General features: G+C 39.3%; 1 protein-coding gene across 3 annotated transcripts in view; it reads left to right on the forward strand.

Moving 5' to 3' along the window:
* Positions 1 to 21,580, forward strand: part of BMPR1B (bone morphogenetic protein receptor type 1B) — a 690,971-nt gene that overhangs the window by 640,845 nt on the left and 28,546 nt on the right. For all 3 annotated transcript variants that reach the window (XM_082243647.1, XM_082243648.1, XM_082243649.1), the window contains exons 9-10: positions 778 to 916; positions 8,672 to 8,864. In XM_082243647.1, the coding sequence (XP_082099773.1) occupies positions 778 to 916; positions 8,672 to 8,864 (332 nt within the window). The remainder of the gene's footprint in view (positions 1 to 777; positions 917 to 8,671; positions 8,865 to 21,580) is intronic.

The raw sequence follows: 21,580 nt of genomic DNA on the forward strand, positions 1-21,580 counted from the left end.
TGTCAGCATTGACCCAATTTGTTGCATCATGTCAGTATCAATGTGCTTAAAGCTGGAGTGATCCTGAACTGTGGAAATAGTGCCCCAAAAAGACAAGCAAAGGGCAAAAGGCTAGTCACTAGTTATGCCTGTAGGCTCCTGCAGCTGATCCTTTCACAATTACAGACTGACCATTTCTTGTCCTCTTTTGAGGCTAGCAAACAGAGACAGGGTGCCTTAGATTAGTGGTCCTCAACTCCGGTCCTCAGGGCCCACTAACAGGCCAGATTTTAAGTACTACAATGGGGAGATGCAGACTAGAGTACTGCAATCACTGAGCAGCAAATTATATCACCTGGGATGTATTTCAGTTATCTTGCAAACCTGGCCTGTTAGTGGGCCCTGAGGGCCAGGGTTGAGGACCACTGCCTTAGATGATCTTGTACAGCAGATACACAGCTGTTATGCTCAAAACACAGATAATACACTGCTAGTTTGCAGGAGTGATTTAAGGTAAAATGTAGATATACAGGGCACTGCAGTTTAACCTTTTGAGTTCAAGTCCTCTTTAATGATATTACAAGAAATCTCGGAGACAAAATTGTTGAATTAAAGCTTTATTGTACAGTAGAAAACCTATGCACATTTTTAATGGCTCATTCAGAAAATATGTATACTATCCATCTGGAAAGACTGATGTGTGGTATATATTCATTTAGTTACTACTCTTAGAGAAACATGATTAACATATCTGTATCTAGTAACACTGCAGACTTACAGACAGTTTTGTGCTCTCAGGTATAAAAGACAAGAAGCCAGACCCCGTTACAGCATTGGACTAGAACAGGATGAAACATATATTCCTCCAGGAGAATCCCTGAAAGATCTCATTGAACAATCTCAAAGCTCTGGAAGTGGTTCCGGGCTCCCTCTTCTGGTAAGAAAGTGGTACAGCATATTTAAATTCACATTCAGACATTTGTGCCATTTCACTGAAACCTTTTCTTTAATGCAAACTTAATAGAACAATTAAAATGCTAAATTGTACATAACTTTTTTTATATACGGTATCATATTTCACTGTGAAAGATTTAGACAATTTCTATTTTGATGGTGAACATTGTTTTGACAATTTTTGTTTATTTTGGTTTTAGATATGTGTTGTGGTGCCAGTGAGGGTCATATGTGTTGTTTGCTGTGTTAATTTGCATTGTTGGCTTTATAAAAATCAATGGAAGCAACCCAAAAAAGCATGAGAATGCATGTGTCCAACATGTGTAAACATGCGTTACTTACATTGTACACGTAGGTATGAAGCCAGCCTAAATATTTGTGGCGTTTGAAAACTGGACCCAGGGTCTGCTTGATAAGTTACTGTATATGTTAATACTTATAGCAAGTGTAAAGAATATCTTAAAGAACTCTGGGGTTTATTTACTAAAACCAGAGAATGCAAAATCTGGCGCAGCTGTGCATGGTAGCCAATCAGCTTCTAACTTCAGCTTGTTCAATTAAGCTTTGACCAAAACATCTGGAAGCTGTTTAGTTTCTTTGTAGAGCTGCACCAGTTTTTGCACTCTCCAGTTTTAGTAAATCAACCCCTTTGAGACTTGAGTAAAGTCAGTTTAAACAAAAGTTTTAAGAAATTTATTACCTACTTTGTGACTGTGAATTTTAGCCATATAAGCATCCAATACTCCAGTGACAAAACCTGTCTTGTACACATCAGTTATGAAGTATGAGAACAGCAATTGTTCCAATTGTATGTCGGGCCCTCAAAACCCTATTAACATGCAGCAGCAGCAGTGTCATCGATTAGTGCTTCTTTTAAATGAATGAACAGCAGAGAATTGATCTAGAATGCAAATGTAATTAAAAAATACATAGCATTGCACTGATTACTGATGCATGACTTTTATTTAAAATGGTTGTTTAATGTGATTTCTTCCCAAAATATAAGATAACAGCTAACACACATTTTTCAATAGAAGAACGCTAGTGCAGTCATTATGACATATTCCAATAATCAGCACATTTTAAAATAATTGCATTAAAGCAAATTTCAGCCCTATAAATTTATTATGGGCTGAGAAATAGATTGGCTTTATACATCTACAGCCAAAATAGAAAAATATAGGGCCAAACTGCATATGCTTGGACAAAAGACAAAAGAGGAAAACAGTGCTGTGAGCCTCAGCATGAGATCTACTTCTGTGGGGAAAGGGGAGTAACAAGCAGGTAAGGAAACTTTGTGTGAAACTTCTTTAAAGTGTTACTAAACCCAGGACCCTGCATTCACTCTATCTGGTCTCCCACAGTACACAGAACATGGAAATGCAATTATTTTAGTAAATATGATTGCGAAATACCCTTTCTCATCAGCAGTATAGAGCAGTCTTGTACTTCTATCAGTGTCTGGTTAAAGCTTGTAGGAAGAGTTTTGATTCTCTCATGATTATACTATCAGGATGCAGGACCCCTGACCCTCTGTTTGGACAGTGTTGATTGACCCTGTGCCGATCACATGCACTCTCAAAAAAAAAAAAAAACTCTCTAGCAATACACGCAAAGCTAAGCATGTGCAACCTATTCCCTGGCTCTGTAAATATCAGGCTTTATATTGGAGTCAGTGGAAGAAGGAGATGATCAGAGAAGACAGGATTGAACAGCCCTTTTATACAAGGCAGCAGATTAGCCCCTTAGGTTTCACGGTGAGTATAACAAGCCTGCTTTACTGCATATACAGTATCTTACAAAAGTGAGTACACCCCTCACATTTTTGTAAATATTTTATTATATCTTTTCATGTGACAACACTGAGTAGTGAGTGTACAGCTTGTATAACAGTGTAAATTTGCTGTCCCCTCAAAATACCTCAACACACAGCCATTAATGTCTAAACCGCTGGCAACAAAAGTGAGTACACCCCTAAGTGAAAATGTCCAAATTGGGCCCAAAGTGTCAATTTTTTGTGTGGCCACCATTATTTCAAGCATTACATTAACCCTCTTGGGCATGAAGTTCACCAGAACTTCACAGGTTGCCACTAGACTGCTCTTCCACTCCTCCATGATGACATCACGGAGCTGGTGGATGTTAGAGACCTTGCGCTCCTCCACCTTCTATTTAAGGATGCCCCACAGATGCTCAATAGGGTTTAGGTCTGAAGACATGCTTGGTCAGTCCATTACCTTTGCCCTCAGCTTCTTTAGCAAGGCAGTGGTCGTCCTAGAGGTGTATTTGGGGCCATTATTATGTTGGAATACTGCCCTGTGGCCCAGTCTCTGAAGGGAGGGGGATCATGCTGTGCTTCAGTATGTCACAGTACATGTTGGCATTCATGGTTCCCTCAATGAACTGTAGCTCCCCAGTGTCGGCAGCACCAGACCATGACACTCCCACCACCATGCTTGACTGTAGGCAAGACTCACTTGTCTTTGTACTACTCACCTGGTTGCCGCCACACACGCTTGACACCATCTGAACCAAATACGTTTATCTTGGTCTCAGCAGACCACAGGACATGGTTCCAGTAATCCATGTCCTTAGTCTCCTTATCTTCAGCAAACTGGGCTTGCTTTTACATCATCTTTAGAAGAGGCTTCCTTCTGGGACAACAGCCATGCAGACCAATTTGATGTAGTGTGCAGCGTATGGTCTGAGCACTGACCGGCTGACCCTCCACCCCTTCAACCTCTGCAGCAATGCTGGCAGCACTCATACCTCTATTTCCCAAAGACAATTTCTGGATATGACGCTGAACACGTGCCCTCAACTTCTTTGGTCGACCATGGCGAGGCCTGTTCTGAGTGGAACCTGTCCTAGTAAACCACTGTATGGTCTTGGCCACAGTGCTGCAGCTCAGTTTCAGGGTCTTGGCAATCTTCTTATAGCCTAGGTACTCTTTATGTAGAGCAACAATTCTTTTTTTCAGATCCTCAGAGAGTTCTTTGCCATGAGGTGCCATGTTGAACTTCCAGTGACCAGTATGAGAGAGTGAGAGCAATAACACCAAATTTAACACACCTGCTCCCCATGCACACCTAAGACCATGCGTCACATGACAACTGGGAGGGAATATGGCTAATTTGGCCCAATTTAGATATTTTCACTTAGGGGTGTACTCACTTTTGTTGCCAGCGGTTTAGACATAATGGCTGTGTGACAGCAAATTTACACTGTTATACAAGCTGTACACTCACTACTTTGCATTGTAGCAAAATGTTGTCACATGAAAAGATATAATAGAAAAAGATATAATAGATATTTACAAAAATGTTAGGGGTGTACTCACTTTTGTGAAATACTGTACACACTGATTTTACTGTTGTGGGTTTAGTAACACTTTAATCCAGCCACATAAAGATTGAAATTTGGCCAGTTCAAATCAGTGTATCCTGACCGTAGGGAAATCACCTCCTCGATGTCAGAATATAATGGCTCAGTGGGGAGGAGTTCCGCATCCACATTGAGTGTGTGGATAGGTGAATCAAATCAGTGGTTTCTGTTTAACCCACTGGTTGAACAAAAAATTTAAAGACTCATCTGTGGGCTGCTTTCCCCTTTAAGGGAAATACTGCATGCTGAGACAGATATAGATGCCACTGTTGCTGAAGTCCTTATGCAAATGCTTTTTGCTTTGCTGTATCTGGTTTTAATACTAACACTGTCCTAAAACAAGTATGCAGATAAAGAGCATCAAAAGTCTGAACTCCTGCTATGCCTACCTGCGTCAGGGTTGTGACTTACAGAGTGCTGACACTTGACAGCCAGGAAACTAGTATTTTTAGAAGGAGAAGTCAGCAATAGCAGCCTACATAGTTTTTCAGAATCAGTTTCTATTAAAGGGTAACTCCACTTGTATAAACTCAACATTGTTATATTGAGCAAGAGCAGTAAAATAGTAAATTTTGTAAATCATATTTATAGATTTTTTTGTTACAGTTGTACAGGGTCCTAACTTTACACTGTCCATGCAGAATAGAAAATGTAGGATAGATTTATTGCCATATCTATGTGATCATTTTATAGTGAACTGGTTACTGCTAGACCATGTGTTTTGAAAGATTTATATTCTCACCTGAATATAGTTGAAACGACAATACATTACGTGTAAGAACAATATAGGTAATGAATATTATTTACAAAGCTGATTAGTTTGCTCTCCCAATTCAGATTTTTAGCATGGCCAAAGAAATGTGGAATTTAAAGTGAAAGGAAACCCATTGATTTATTGTTTATTATGGGAAGAAGCAGATGTGGTGCTGCTTGTTAAGTGTGTGCCTTTAATATTGTTGTGAATAAACCAAAATGATTACCAATAAAAAATTATACATAAATAAATAGTCATATTGTGCTTAAACTTACATACAAAATGAAATACATATAGTAAAGTGACTTTGCTATGGTATATTGGCAATAATAGGGAGTAAAGTGATATGTGCTGAGATATACAAAAATCAAAAAACCCAGTCCACAAAATTAAGCCAAACATTAATTGTAAGTCCATAACATGTGCCTTTAAGAAAAATCCATATCCAGTGACAGTAGAATATAGGGTGTTGGTGGTGTCCACACGTGCTTCCCCTTTTCCACCTCACTCACCAGAGATTCTCCCCTTGCTAGGGACAAACCAGCATTCACAGCACTATATGGCTGTACACAACCTCCAGGTTTATTCCACCCCTCCAGCTGGTTTGTATACCTCCAGATTCCTCACATGAAGAGACATAACATCAAACAAGCCCCATATTAGAAATTAGCCTATAGACCCCAAAACTCAAAATATTGTGATAATTTAACAATCCTAAGATCATATCTATGTGGCAGTATGATAAATAATATTATTACTATTAGGCTTCATGGGTAACATCTTCATACTGTTCCACTGTTGCAGCACCCTTGTTTAGCAAACAAAATCCTCATCCCTTTGATTAGCAACTTTCCAATGACATGCTCCAAGGGCAAAAGGTCTGCTGAAAATACAATATGTGATAATAACAATCTGCATATGCAGCTATTATGACGTCTAATGCCTGACACTTTGAAACATTTGGGACGTAGATGAAAAAGGCGCTGGTGATCTTTTATATTTACTGGAATAAAACTTGTTCAGGGTAGCACGTGTATTAAATATGTATTAAAAGTGCTTATTAGTGAATAAATTATTATAATTAAAGGTAATAGATATATTTTAAAGTGCACAACTCAAAATTAAAAAATATTTCTGTTGCTTATTGGTAAATAAATATATAAATAGTTATATATAAATAAATAAATAAATAAATAAATATATTGTACATGAAACAAGCAAATCAATTATATAAATATATAATATTCCGTGCAGCAAGCAAATAAAAGTGCTTAATAGTGCGTGCATAAAAAACTCATCAAATATAAGCAGATATATTCGTGCTCTCCAGTGAAAAATAATTATATAGCAAGTGTCTCTGCAATTCGTGCAAAAAATATGCTCCTTAAAGTGCTTCAGGTGGTGGGGTGTGACACACGTGGCCTCTTACCAGCTTCCAATGAGTCACAATGACTCCCAACGCCTGTGATCCCTTTAATTGGGTGGATCAGACCTCTCCTCGATATCTTTTGGGATGGATATCTGCTCCTACATTAGGCATGTATGGACCATATAGTCCGCATAAAGATAAACAAAAAAAGCCTCCAATAGTGAAATATTGTATGCTTTATTTGAAAATTAATAAAAAGGTATACAGTTGGTCCCTTACTATTAGTTGTGCCCTCCTGGCACTGGGCAATTCGGCAGTACACAAAATCTTTCAGTAGTGGGGAATCGTATCCGAGGATCTGCAGCTTCCTCTTAGTTTTCCTCTCACTGTGATGTGTGCGGCGGTCGGCGAGCGTCCCTGCCTCTGCTACGAATGCCTGTGTGTTTTGCTTCCGGGTTTGTCAGTAACCACAATGCATTTCGCATCTGTGCGTCATCAGGCGGCTACTGTTCCCCGGGGTCTCTTTCCTTAAGTGTCACGGACCTTCTTTTGATTGGCTATTACCAGTAATAGCCAATCAAAAGAAGGTCCGTGACACTTAAGGAAAGAGACCCCGGGGAACAGTAGCCGCCTGATGACGCACAGATGCGAAATGCATTGTGGTTACTGACAAACCCGGAAGCAAAACACACAGGCATTCGTAGCAGAGGCAGGGACGCTCGCCGACCGCCGCACACATCACAGTGAGAGGAAAACTAAGAGGAAGCTGCAGATCCTCGGATACGATTCCCCACTACTGAAAGATTTTGTGTACTGCCGAATTGCCCAGTGCCAGGAGGGCACAACTAATAGTAAGGGACCAACTGTATACCTTTTTATTAATTTTCAAATAAAGCATACAATATTTCACTATTGGAGGCTTTTTTTGTTTATCTTTATGCGGACTATATGGTCCATACATGCCTAATGTAGGAGCAGATATCCATCCCAAAAGATATCGAGGAGAGGTCTGATCCACCCAATTAAAGGGATCACAGGCGTTGGGAGTCATTGTGACTCATTGGAAGCTGGTAAGAGGCCACGTGTGTCACACCCCACCACCTGAAGCACTTTAAGGAGCATATTTTTTGCACGAATTGCAGAGACACTTGCTATATAATTATTTTTCACTGGAGAGCACGAATATATCTGCTTATATTTGATGAGTTTTTTATGCACGCACTATTAAGCACTTTTATTTGCTTGCTGCACGGAATATTATATATTTATATAATTGATTTGCTTGTTTCATGTACAATATATTTATTTATTTATTTATTTATATATAACTATTTATATATTTATTTACCAATAAGCAACAGAAATATTTTTTAATTTTGAGTTGTGCACTTTAAAATATATCTATTACCTTTAATTATAATAATTTATTCACTAATAAGCACTTTTAATACATATTTAATACACGTGCTACCCTGAACAAGTTTTATTCCAGTAAATATAAAAGATCACCAGCGCCTTTTTCATCTACGTCCCATATTTTATATTGTTTTCACAATTAAAAGGGCAGCAGGTTCAGATATATCTTTAAAAAGAGCCAGGCGCCTTCCTATAATTTGCACTTTGAAACATTTGTTGTGGCTACCTCCTCTACTACATACTTCAGATACACATAGATTACAAAGAAAACAGCATAGAGCCTTTACTGCAATGTGGTCGGTTAGTACTTTGTATTTAGCACCTTGTGGTGTCCTTTTTAACAGTATTATGCACCCAGCTTGAATACTGCCACACATGTTGAATAAAGTCAAATTCTAACACTTTCCCTGTAAAATAATCATACAGTTTTCCTAACTCAAAGCAGATGAAAATAGCAAAAAGGGCAGTGTCAATTGCAATGCATTATTAAATCATTTTCCACATTAAAATTTCTGATAAAGTAAGCCCATACATGTGGGTGGCAGTAAATGAACCAAGATTTCCCTAGCTAAAAGCCTTTGTCGGTGGTTCTCCAAATGACAGCATATTTTATTTTACAGTGCCGGAGTGCACAGCACCATGGTAACATTTCCAGGTACTCTTGGGAGGAAACCGAAATGGTGCATGCAGTAAAATAAATCTCCAGTGATATTTTTTTTAAATTCCTTGATATTTATTCTGGATTAGTCATATTAATAGTGGGTGGTCATTTACTTTTGCAAGTGATATTTTGTTTGTTTTGGACTCATTCATAGGTGCAAAGGACAATAGCAAAGCAGATTCAAATGGTGAAACAGATTGGCAAAGGGCGGTATGGGGAAGTATGGATGGGCAGGTGGCGAGGAGAGAAGGTCGCAGTCAAAGTGTTCTTTACCACCGAGGAAGCCAGCTGGTTTAGAGAAACAGAAATTTATCAAACTGTGCTCATGAGACATGAAAACATTTTAGGTAAGTTACATTTGTAATAGAGCTTTACTGTAACATGTCAGCCTTATTTAAAAAGCCTAGGCATATAACATAAGGGTTATCTTCTAACAGAGGGGAAACGTGGAACAAGAATTACATGCAATCAGAGTGGCAGAATGCAAAGCATGCTGTTCATTTGATCATTGGTGACTGGGTACAGTAAACAATTCTCTATTCCAGTAAGACCAGGTTTAAACAGACACAGAAGTCTGCTTGTATTCTACCCCCAATTCATACCATATGTATGTGTATCTGTGTAAATATAACAGAATATATAATCTGCTGAATGATCACACAGAAAGTAACTGTAACTTCCAGTTTACTTAATAGGTGCATATTTAGAAGCAACAATGCAAAATGGGTGCAGGATGGCAAAGAGCATGCATACTCTGCAGAACTAAACAAAACAGGATATGAAAGCTGCAAAAACATTGATTCTTTACAGAAATGTCTGTGAGGCTGAGTCAGGGTAAGGTTGCTGCACAGCTTAGTTTCTATGCAAATTTATAGCAACAGAGTCTAGTTAAGAGGAACTAGTAGTGGGGAGGAACTTCCCACAGTAGCTGGGTCTGTCAGAGAAGCTGCATGCTGTTAGGCTACTGTCCAACTACCTGTTGTGACAGGAGGACTACTCACATGACAGCAGGTGATTAGCTCAGCTACCTCTGCCTCATCAGATATAACCTATCTGAGCTCTTGATGGAAGGAAGCTAATGAACTTATTTTTCCTGGGCTTGTCCAGGAAACCAAAGAGGTATAGGAAATTGAGTTCAAGTACTCTTCCTCCTCAAAGCCATTGCCTCCTGCTACTGTCAGTGACAGCCAGTGAGCCAATGAGGAGAGAGTGGGGGCCGAGCCGAGCGGAGCTCTGTGTATGGATGCTTGCTATGGGCGCACTAGGCAGGAGGGAGGGGCCAATAGCGCCAGCGGGGGACCTGAGAAGAGGAGGATTGGGGCTGCTCTGTGCAAAACCACTACACAGGGCAGGAAAGTATAACATGTTTTTTTTTTTTTTTAATAGAAAAAAAATCTGCTTTTAATATCACTTTAAGTCTGAATTTGGACCTAGACAAGGTATTAGTTTTACAACCCACCATTTTTGGCCCTAATTGCATTGTCTGTATTGGTATTGCCAGAACTTTTAGATGCTAAAACTGTTCACTAATAGATTTCTTTTGTTCAGCCTGCAGACTGAGCAAAAGAGATCTTACAATTTCCTTCATTCACACAATTGGCATGGATGGACAAATCCCCCTGGTGGGCTATTGTATTCTGACAGCTGCACCAGCTGTCAGAATACCTGAACAGTACCTGCAGACTGATTAGCTCCAGATCTAGTTCAGCAACAATTTTCAGCCTGGCTCCTTTAATAAAAGTCCATTAAGTAATCAACCATTGTCAACTTAGCAAGGCCACCCACTTAGAACTTCAGACAATTGTTCTGAATCAGCCAAAATTCTAACTGTGTATGGCCAGCCTAGCTGCCCTCAAGAGCATTCTTCCTTGTGATACGGCAGCAGGTGCACAGCTTTGACCAATTTTGCTATTGCCTCGGTTGTGTTGTGGATATTCTGGCTCTGCCATTCCTCATTCTTTGAAAACCTTCATAGACTGAGTCGTCTGGTAGTATGCTACCTGATGTATTTATTACTCAACAGTACATAACTGGCAGAATTGTAAATGCCATGATTGTGGGCATAGCCCCCCCCCCCTCCAAAGAAAAAAAAAAAAAAGCTTATATAGAGTTAACTGAGCATATGCTGTAACTGATGGGGTGCTTAGCATTAGATGCATCCATCATAATTGCTGCAGCTCCTTTTCCACACCAATAGCAACATACTGTATCTTTAAAAAAGAATCAACCATTAAATAATTGTAGCTGCACACATTATGTAGTATTAAATGGTAGTAAATTGCAGTTACCCTTTAATCCCTCTTCCTTATTTAGGTAACATGTACCCTGCACTCCCTTTAATCTATATAGCTGGCTTCAAAATGTAGTTTGCAGTTATTGTCATCATCAATTTAAACACTTAGAAAACAATAGTTTATCACTAGCCACAATTTAGAAAGGTTTCCTATCTCTGAGACATTTTCTACCATATCATTTCACGCAATGAACTTGTCAGGGTGAATGTTTTAATTACTTTTAGTAAAGCTGCTATTTATCACTGATGATGGGCTGTAAATCATGCATTAATCCTTAGTTTAAGGACCTTAATAGCCCTGTTTAATAGTTTTAGCACACCAGAGGCACTCAACCTATGCCATTCAGTCAGACACTTTAGCAGTGAGCCAAGGCTTAATTTTTTTTCCCCCCTCGTCTTTTATCTCTGTATTCGAGACAGTTTTCTCAAATTCATACATTCTGTGAAACGTTTGGGCTAGATGACAGATATTTTATGGACATTGTGCTTCCTGTGAGCTGTGACATAAAAGCTATGTGTGTTCCTCGGATGATTTTCTTTCACATAAAACTGAGTTAATGCCACACCTGGCACCATTAAAGAAATGTTTATTCGATTCTTAATGTATGCGGAAACATTTTACAAATGTGAGATTGTAATAAAAGTGGAAATGTAACACAGAGGGGCTGCAATGTATGTAAATGTCAAATACACATTGACAGCAGAAACGATTATTGTTTTGTTTCTGCAGGTCCTTAAAAATAACTTTAAATATATGATGAGCTGTGATGTTCCTTATCTCCAGATCATGTTAACAAAAAGTTCAAATGGTCACATTTATAGACAGCTCTGGAGGAAAAGAAGTTTGATAAATATTTTCTGGCAAAAGAATAGTGTCCAATTAATGTTCACACTGCAAAGGTCTGAAATATATAAAGTCAGAGAGTTATAATCTTTTTAACATATACAGATATACCATCACAGGCAAGGGTTAATATTTAGCTATAAAGTAAACTATGTAATAATATGCCCATAGGTAAACCATCCACTGGGGAGGTTAAGTCCCTCAGAACTAATTAACACATAATAAATCCACCTGCCAACTGGTCATTAATTTACTTTGTCACTGTGGTTCATATGTTTGACTGTAGATTTCTTCTATAGCCACAGATATATTCTTAAAGCTTGCAAAATAAGATGACAATTGTCTCAGTATTATATTATGAAGCAGGTGGCTGAAAAAAGCAGGCAGTGCAGAGGGGACATCCCCTAATTAGGATCCTTGGGGTAGGACTCTTGCATCAACTATTGGTGGTTAACATTCCTAGGTGTGAAGGGACAATGACCACAGCTCCCACTATCTGCAGTTGTATACTATCACTTTTGTTTTGTGCCTCTGTAGAGGGAATAAGGAAGCAGACATCTTCTATTACCTACTGCCAACTATGCTATAGAATCTCTGGCCTAAAAACGTATAGTCTCAGTGCTAGAGAGTATGCACCGTTAGCTAGTGACTTGTAGTTGGTACGATTGTGATAGAAACTAAAATGAGCAACAACGTAGAATAACAAAATCCAAACTATAAGAACTTTAAATATTTTCAGATAGCCCAGACTTTCAATAAATGAGCTTAAAGTATGTGTCCAGCAAAAATGTGTTCGAGCATAGATTGGAGAAGGTTTAAAACACCTGTTTGGCTTTTACTGCTGTCCATGGCTCTATTAGGCTCGGTTCACACTCCTGCAACCTGAGGTGCGACTTTGCCAGACGACTTCCTAGTGACTTGAGTACTAATTTGATAGAAGTATAGAATAAAAGTGAATAGAAGTCGGATAGAAGTTGCCTTGAAGTAGTACAGGAACCTTCTCTGAAGTCAGAGCGACTTCAGTAGTGCTATCTAAAACAGCTCTCAATCTAACATGGGATTTCACATGTCATGTGACTTGGGGTCTCACAAGTCGCATCCCAAGCCACAGCAGTGTGAACCGAGCCTTAGAAAGATTTTTCCTCACCGTCACAGTGACAATGGTTTCACCAGATATATAATGAGGAAAAACCTTCAACAGCAATGTAGACAAAATTAAAGTGTTTTTTAGTAGAGTAGGATTTTTTTGTGTTTTTTTTAGTAGCATAGGATAAGGCTAGAGCCCCAGTTGGTTTTTATTTGCTGTCTGCATAATTGTTTCATAATTGTTGCAAATGTTTTTCTCTTTTTCTGTCTTTTCATTGCCAGTAGGACAGTAAGGTCTCCTTCTAACTGTGTTTAGCCACATACACCAGATTCCAGTGGCAAAAATGGAATGAGAGGTGCATATGAATAGGGGCAGCCACTCAGCATGTATTGACAGGCTGACAATAGCCGTCTCTGTTCACATGTAGCCACACATCAAGTGACTATTTGCAGTTAGTGATGGGTGTTTGAACCTGGATGCAGTCAGATGCATCCAGGCTGGGACACATGTCCTTAAGAGTCGGTTCACACTATGGTGACACAACTTCGGGGCGACTTGAACAAGTCGCCGTGCACCGTGACTTCGGCGCGACTTGCACGGACTTCACATAATGGAAGTCAATGCAAGTCACTCTGACTTCGGACAAAAGAAGTGCAGGAACCTTTTTCTAAGTCGGAGCGACTTGAGTCGCTCCTATTAGAACGGTTCCCATAGCACAGAATGGAGCACGACTTGTCAGGCGACCAAGTCGCCTGACAAGTCGGAGTAGTGTGAACCGGCACTAACTGCAGGTAAAGCATATGTATAGTCAAAACATTTATCTTTAGATTAGAATTGAGGTGAAACGTGTTAACCACTGGTTATTTTTTTTTTTTTATTATTGCATGTGTCCCATTGGGGAGATTTCTCCTAATTTCCTGGCAGCAGGAAGGGAGAAGAAATCAATGCATGGTGAAGGAAATTCATCTCTTAGACAATAATGATCAGAACAAGTGTCCTCATTGGAAGATACAGTATATCCATACTTTTTGTTCTGATGGCAGCTCTACAATTCTGGATTTCTCATTACTTTCTTTATCAGTCACAATAGCAATCAGGACAAATAGAGCAGGTATATCATCCCAATAGGGACACAGACAGCAATACAAACTTGACAGGATCGTCCAACACAATTCAAAACTTAACAAAAAAAAAAAAAAAATCAAGTTTGGGCTATAGTTACACTGTAACATAGGACATATCCCACAGTCTGTCAATAGCAGTCTTTATTTTTCTGAGTCCCCCCATAACATTGTTGATCCAAAAACAAAAATTGTGTGCCAATAGCTCACCAGTGTTTACAAACTGTTAAGCTTAGTTAGTTAGACAAAAACAGTATCCACAGTGATTAATACACAGAACCAAAGAGTTACCTTGCTAGGTCCTAAGGATCAAGAACTTATGGTGAGGGAACCCTCCACAATCAATGAAATACAAATGAAAGCCAATACACAATGAATGTGGGCTCTACCTGTCACCATACTCAATAAATTGCCAATTATAACTATTGCATGAAACATGCCACTTATACCGCTCTAAATATATAACTCAGCTCCCAATTGTTGAAATATAATCAAAATCTTTATTCCATATAAAATAAAAATTATTCCACAAACAACATATAAACATATGTAGTTAAAAACAACCTGCTGCCCCAACTCCACCCATCCAACTTATAATATTAGGAATAGATGCATACATAAAGGCTTCAGAAGACATCTAATAGCAATATTTCTTTAGATGGCCACCACAGAGAATATAAAAAAAATGATGAAAAAAGTATAATGAAAAAGAAAAATTTTCCAGAGGACAAATAAAGTTGGTGGTGAAAGCCCACTGTAACTGTATCGAACTATCTTTTCTTCAAAGATTAAAATTATGAACACATCCCTGTACCGTCGTGCATTTTACAGGTCCTACAACAACGTACGCTGCACTAGATTTGGGACAGCACTAGGCCTTGCATCACCAGAAATATCCTCTTCCTCCCTAAGAACAAAGGGGGCCTGGGAATCCCCAACTTCACTAAATAGTTTAAAGCTGCTCATTTAGCTCAATTACCCAAATACCATGCTACACAGGAAATACCACTATGGGTGGCACTTGAGTCTGTAGATTGTGACCCATTATCAGTAGCCAACTTATTATGGCTTCGCCCGAGCGACTGCAGATCCATATGGAACCCCATCACCTAACATTGCTTAACTATCTGAGATAAGCTCAAACACAAATTTGTCCTCCAATAACCCCATAACCTGCTTTTGTCATACCTCCTCAACCCGACTTCACTTTTTCTCCCCCATCATTCAATAGATGGTCCTCATCTAATCTTATTCGAGCATACAAAATTTACTACCCCTGATACAAGTCATTCCCATCCCTGTGCGAACCTCATGGTCTCCCAAACACTGAACTTTTCTGTTACCTCTAAATTAAATTTTTTTTTACCCCCTGCCTCCGTAAAGACATGTCTTTGACTGCCATGTCAGTATTTGTGCGCAAAAGTAAGAATGATTTGCACATTCCTGGTCTAATCTCCGCCTTCTATGCTCAACTACTAGACCCTCCACCCCATACTTCACTTCAATATGCAGTTAAATCGGTGAGAAATCTGGGGCTCCACCTAGATGCCAAAGACTGGTCAGATATATGGGAAGCTACTAAATCGGCCTCACAAAATATTGTGGAGCAAGAGATGAACTACAAAGCTTCTGGTACCTTGTCCCTGCCTGGATCTCCAAATACCTGACCACGTACTCCCCCCTACTGCTTTTGTGTCTGCATGGAAGCAGGCACCCATCACCACATTTGGTATATATACAACAATCTGGTGTTGTCATTTTCTTTTTTATAATATTTCCTAATATTCCTTATTCTTAAAATTTTATTAAATAAATATATATATATATATATATATATATATATAAAGGAGAAGAAAAGTGGGAGATGAAAGAGGGATATTCCTTACGGTAAAAAAGGAGTAAAGCTTAAGCTATCATTGAGGCCAGGTGGTTTGGTAGCCTCCAGCTCCCAAATCCACCTGGCCTCATGTTGTAAAAGTATATGGTTAAAATTCTCCATTTCCCCCCCCCCCCCGTTACTGGAGGAGACTACTTCCAAAACCCAACAACTAAGGCACTTGGGGTCTCTGTAGTGTTGTAAGCACACACGGTGAGCAGTGGGAGCTTTTAAATGATAAATGGCAATTTCATAAATATGATCTTGTAAATGTCTCCTAACCATACAGAGGGTCTTCCTAATATGGAAGGACCCACAGGTGCAGAGCATGACTTATACCACCCCTGTGGTATCACATGTCACCTGTTAATTGCACCTGACGGTCCTTCCAGTGGGCAAGACCACCCTATTTCATTCTATCATATAGGTACAGTACTAACACCTGCCACATCTGTGCATTCCAGTGTATTTGTGTCTTATAGTATTGTATATTACTATGGACCAATAGGTCAGATGGTGAATTTGAATTTCTAAAGACTACTTGAGGTCTATTAGAAATACATTTATTTACCATTGGATCACAGGTCAAAATGTGCCAATGGGCAGTACATATGTCCTTTACTTCATTGACCAGATTGGTATATTGTAAACAAAATCAAACCTCCTCCTTCCCTTGATCCGATTTTCCCCTGGATACAAAAAAGCAAATCATTATGTTCACTATGTTTGGCTTGTTTGTAAGCTGAATTCAGTCACTTGTCCTTATATCCCTGACTGAGAAACCTATGTTGCAATTCTTTAGCCTCTAGTTCAAAATCCCTTGGATCTGAACAATTTCTACGGGCTCTCAAATACTGGCCAGTTGGTATACCCCTGACCAGCCAGTGGTCTAGGATGAAAACTACCTGCATGTAACAGGCTGTCTGTAGCTCTAGTTTTTCTGTACAAGGGGGTTTTTTATCATGCATTGATCTGTAAGTTCAATAGTCAGGTCAAGGAAGGTCCCTCAGTGCCATTGACTGGTGAACTTCAAATGATAGGGGTTTGTTGCCTGCTCTTACATAAAGCCCTCTATATCCTCTGGGCTACCGGTCCAAAAAATGAGGACGTCGTTGATGTACCTATACCAGGATAAAATCCTATACAGGTACACTGACGAGCCCCCCCCCCCCCCCTCTGCAAATAGCCATGTATCCCAATCTCCCACGTATATATTTGCATATGCCAGGGCACATTTAATGCCCATGGCTGTGCCTTGTGTCTGACGAAAAAATTTTCCTGTTAACTTGAAACTTATTATGAGTTAACAAAAATGTCAAAAGTCTCACTATAAAGTCACTGTGCTTGTGTTTGTTCCTAGTTCTATTACACAAAACCTTTTCCACAACCTGAAGGCCCCTCTCATGGGGTATCGAGAAATACAACAACTCGATATCAAATGTAAATAGGATAGTATTTTCAGGCAATGTTATATCATGCAACATAGTCAATAAGTGCATAGTATGTTTACCATAAGAAAATTGGTTCATTACAAATGGCTGTAAAACTATGTATCAAGCTGTCCATGGCTGTAAAACCATCAATGTATTCACTAACTGCCTTAGTCAATGAGCCATTTCCCAAAGTTATTGCTTAGCTAGGGGGGGTCCTTTAGAAACGTGTGTACTTTAAGGAGGAAATAGGATATAGGCACTCTTGGATATTACATTTTCAAATATTCCATAGTTTCTTTGTCAATGAGCTCATCTCTATATGCCTCATCAATGATACTAAACAGGGCTTTTTGTTCCCTTTACATATTAATGGGTGGTATTGGTGTATACCAATCCCTGTTTATTAGTATCATTCTTCACATAGCATTATACGTGTCTTTGTCCATCGCTACTATGTGTCCCCCCCTGTCCACTGTCTTAATAACCAAATTTGGGTTTAACCTCAGTTTACTTAAAGCACTCCTTTCTCATTGGTCAAGATTATCCGGAATGAGATAATCCATCCTTAAATGATTGATTTTGCCTGTCACTGTTTTTACAACGCATGAAACTACTGGTGTCCACCATGGACAAGGGGGGAAATGTTCATGACCTTTTATACAGATTCACATCTTTCAATGTGACCATCTCTGTGGCTGTACTGGAACCTTCATTTTCAACATTAACTAAGCCACTTGCTTCTAAGGCTAAACCCAGCATGGATTTGACAAAGTCATCATCCAAATCCTTATCTAGTCTACATTACCTTCTTCCCATAGATCTATTAAATCACATGGCGCCCAAAATTATTTTTTTGTTAACGCTCCCCAATCACCCAGGGGACCCAAGGGATGCATAGTGGATTTTATATTATGTAATGCATGTAAAATAAGTTTACGTGCATATAGGTAGATATCTTTTACCACCACAAAGGTGCTACCCCCATGTGTTGGGCAGAAGGACAGACCCCTACCAATTGGGATAATTATGCCTCTGACAAATCCATGCAGGATTAATGAAATACCTTTTGTTTCTCCTCTCCTCCCTGTTGTAGGCAAAGTTCTCCAGTCCTAACTTTTTGGGAAGGGGGGTCTGTAGTCCCTGTTGTATCATGTGGACCTAGGTGCACATATTTCCTATGTTGGGGACCCCTGTGCCCCCCACCAGTTCCTGATCTATGGTTCCTCCTCCTTCTGTGCCTTCTGGGTGTGGTCCCCTGTTTTTTTCTAGGTTGCTCTATCCCTGAATGTTTCCCAAAATTTTCCAAGTTTTTAGTAGCACATTGGGACATATCCTCCAAAAAAACAAATTTTCTCTTTTCCGAACCTCTGTGTCTGAATTGGCCCCCGACCCCTATCCCGATTATGGGGGGTTCTGAAAGTACCTTTGTAGGACCCTACTGATTCTGTTTCAGACTGACTGCTCTCATCATGGGTTGTATAACCTCTTCTGTATGGCCTAAAAGGCCTCCCAGTTTGTTGCAATCCCCATTTTTATGCATGTTCTGTAGCATAGGCAAATCTGTCACATTCTAGTTTTTTGTTTTTCTCCACTGATTGACAGATTTCCTTTTCTTTTTGTGCAATTATGGTCTTCTGTCTACAAGGGGTGAGGGCTCTCAGTGTATCCTCTAATTTCCCTATCAACCTGTGTCATTTGTTTTTAATAATAGTCTGTCAATAAGACTACCATGTTACAGGTAAATAATTGTAAGTTTTCCTCCCACCTTTTCTTGAATTTAGAATAAATGTCCCTAATTTTGGGAAAAATCTCGAAAACATAACCCTTAAGGGTACATTTATTCATCAAGGTATTTCTTAAAAAAATCAATATTCCACCATATTTTTGAGTTTCTATATCTGTTAACTTATAAATTAGGAAAATGTGTTTCCTATCTTGTATAGTATCCTTGGCGGATATGTCACCTTCAGTCTGAACCCTATTTATTATATTTTCCCAGAATTTAGGATCCATTGAGGAAAAAATAAAATGCACACAACAAAATAGAAAAAGGAAAGGAAAGGAAAAGAAAAAAGTAGAAGGGCTGATGATATCAGGGAATAAGTGATTGTGTACTAAATAAGTGTGATCCAAGCGACTGGGGATAAGAGCCCCTGAAAGGAGGTTACACTGGGACCAAGCAGCTTATTCACGGGATCTTTATTCAAAAATCATTATAATACTAAAATCTGGGTAAAAAAAAACTCCACCACCACCTTAACCTCAGTTGTGTTTAAAAGACAACGTTGTCTGGTGGGATGCGCAGGTGCAGCCACACGTTGCACATGCATACACAGTTCACACACATACCATAATATGTCTAACTGAACTGCCGGTAACTAGGGAATGAATGCCAATACTAACTATGGATAGACACAGGTAAATAAACTATAATCCCCATGTCCAGGCTCAAGAGTAGCAAAGTAAAGTCACCGGATGAATCTGAATATATTCACTTGCTGGGAAATTTAAAAGTTCCTCTGGTTAGTGCAAGGTAGGAATTAGTAGTGTAACTAGGTAGATAAACCAATAAAAAGACTCAGGTATATGTCAATAGAGTCACTGGGAATGAGCACCTTTTTGTTACAGGGGGTTTTTCATAAGTTGCTTGTATAGAGCAGAGAGGACTGATATACATCAGATAATTTACAGATTAGTGCAGTGGGTTTAAAGTGCACTAGTGTAAAAAGAATTGGAGACCGACAGGTCTGCTCACCCGACCATTGGTTGTAGACTGACCTGTTTCCTGGATTGCCCGGGAAGAAGACAGTTCCCTGATGCATGCGGCTCACAAGAGTGAAGGTAAAGCGGCATCGATTGCTCAGGTCTCACGCTGGAGCTCAAGTGATATCCACTCGTCTGGTCTGGACACTGTGGAGTCAGCATCACGGTGCCTTTTCCAAGATGAAACCCGCTGTAGTCATTGGGTGCATTGAGCATGTGCAGACATGCATCATCTGTGACATCAGAGAAAAGTATGTACTAACACCAATTATTCTATATATACTGTATATACAGGTATATTATATAGATGCTGTTGTTACAAAAAAATAATAAAGTCCTTCTTTAGTGTCCAAATACCTCTCTTAAATATTCTTTATAATATAGTGGACTTGAATCATAAAGTGTTTAAAAAACTCATATCACACACCAACAGTAAGCGTTCCCTTCACCATTCCTTAGGAACTGCAATAAATCATGCTGTCTTGTCTCAAGATAGGTATGAACAGCTTAAAGAGAATCTCCACCCTAGAAAGAAAAAAATAAAAGTCAGCAGCTACAAATACTGTAGTCCCGCTCCAGCATGTTTAGTGTGGGAAGCCATTTGTGACTCCTTGCGGCTTCACAGCCAGCTTCCCATTGTGCATGTGTGAGCCATGCTGCACTTTTTGAATAGTCTTGCAGTCTTCTGGGAGGATGAACTATCAAAACTAGATACCCGCTTCCACCCACAAAAATAATGTACCAAATGTGATAGAGGAGGGGGTGGGGGAGGACATAATGAGGATTGTCCATTTTTATGAGAAAAATTCTGCTTTAACCACTTGCCGATCAGCCGCTGTACTTATACTGCAGCAGGTCGGCTCTGTCCCACGAAACAAAGTACATGTATGTCATTTCGCAGGACAGCTTATGGGGGCGCATGCACGCGCTGATTGGCCATAGGGGGAGCCAATCAGTGGGTCCAGTGGCCGCAATGTCCGCCAGGCACCTGCGAGCACTCTCCGTGGAACACAGGTCTCTGTGTTCATGCAGCAAACACATTGCCCACACAGTTAAAAAGCACCCCCTAGGGACACATTTAACCCTTTGATCGCCCCTGGTGTTAACCCCTTCTCTGCCAGTGTCATTAGTACAGTAACACTGCATATTTTTAGCACTGATTACTTTAGTAATGTTACTGGTTCCCTCCAAAAGTGTCAAAAATGTCAGTTAGGTGTCCGATCTGTCTGCCGTAATATCGCATTCCCGCTAAAAATCGCTGATCGCTGCCATTACTAGATCAAAAATAAATAAAAATGACATAAATCTTTTACCTAGTTTATAGACGTGATAACTTTTGCACAAACCAATCAATATACTTTTATTGTGATTTTGTTTACCAAAAAAATGTAGCAGAATACAAATTGGTCTAAAATGATGAAAAAATTTGATCTTTACATTTTTTTTATTGGGGATGTCTTATAACAGTAAATATAAATATTGTTTTTTTTCAGAATTGTCTCTCTTTTTTTGTTTATAGCACCAAAAATAAAAATTGCAGAGGTGCTCAAATACCACCAAAAGAAAGCTCTATTTCTGGGAATAAAAGGACATCAATTTTATTTGGATACAGCGTCGCACGACCGACCAATTGTCAGTTAAAATAA

This window comes from Pelophylax lessonae (genome assembly GCF_965119305.1).
Source record: "Pelophylax lessonae genome assembly, chromosome: 1".
Taxonomy (NCBI): domain Eukaryota; kingdom Metazoa; phylum Chordata; class Amphibia; order Anura; family Ranidae; genus Pelophylax; species Pelophylax lessonae.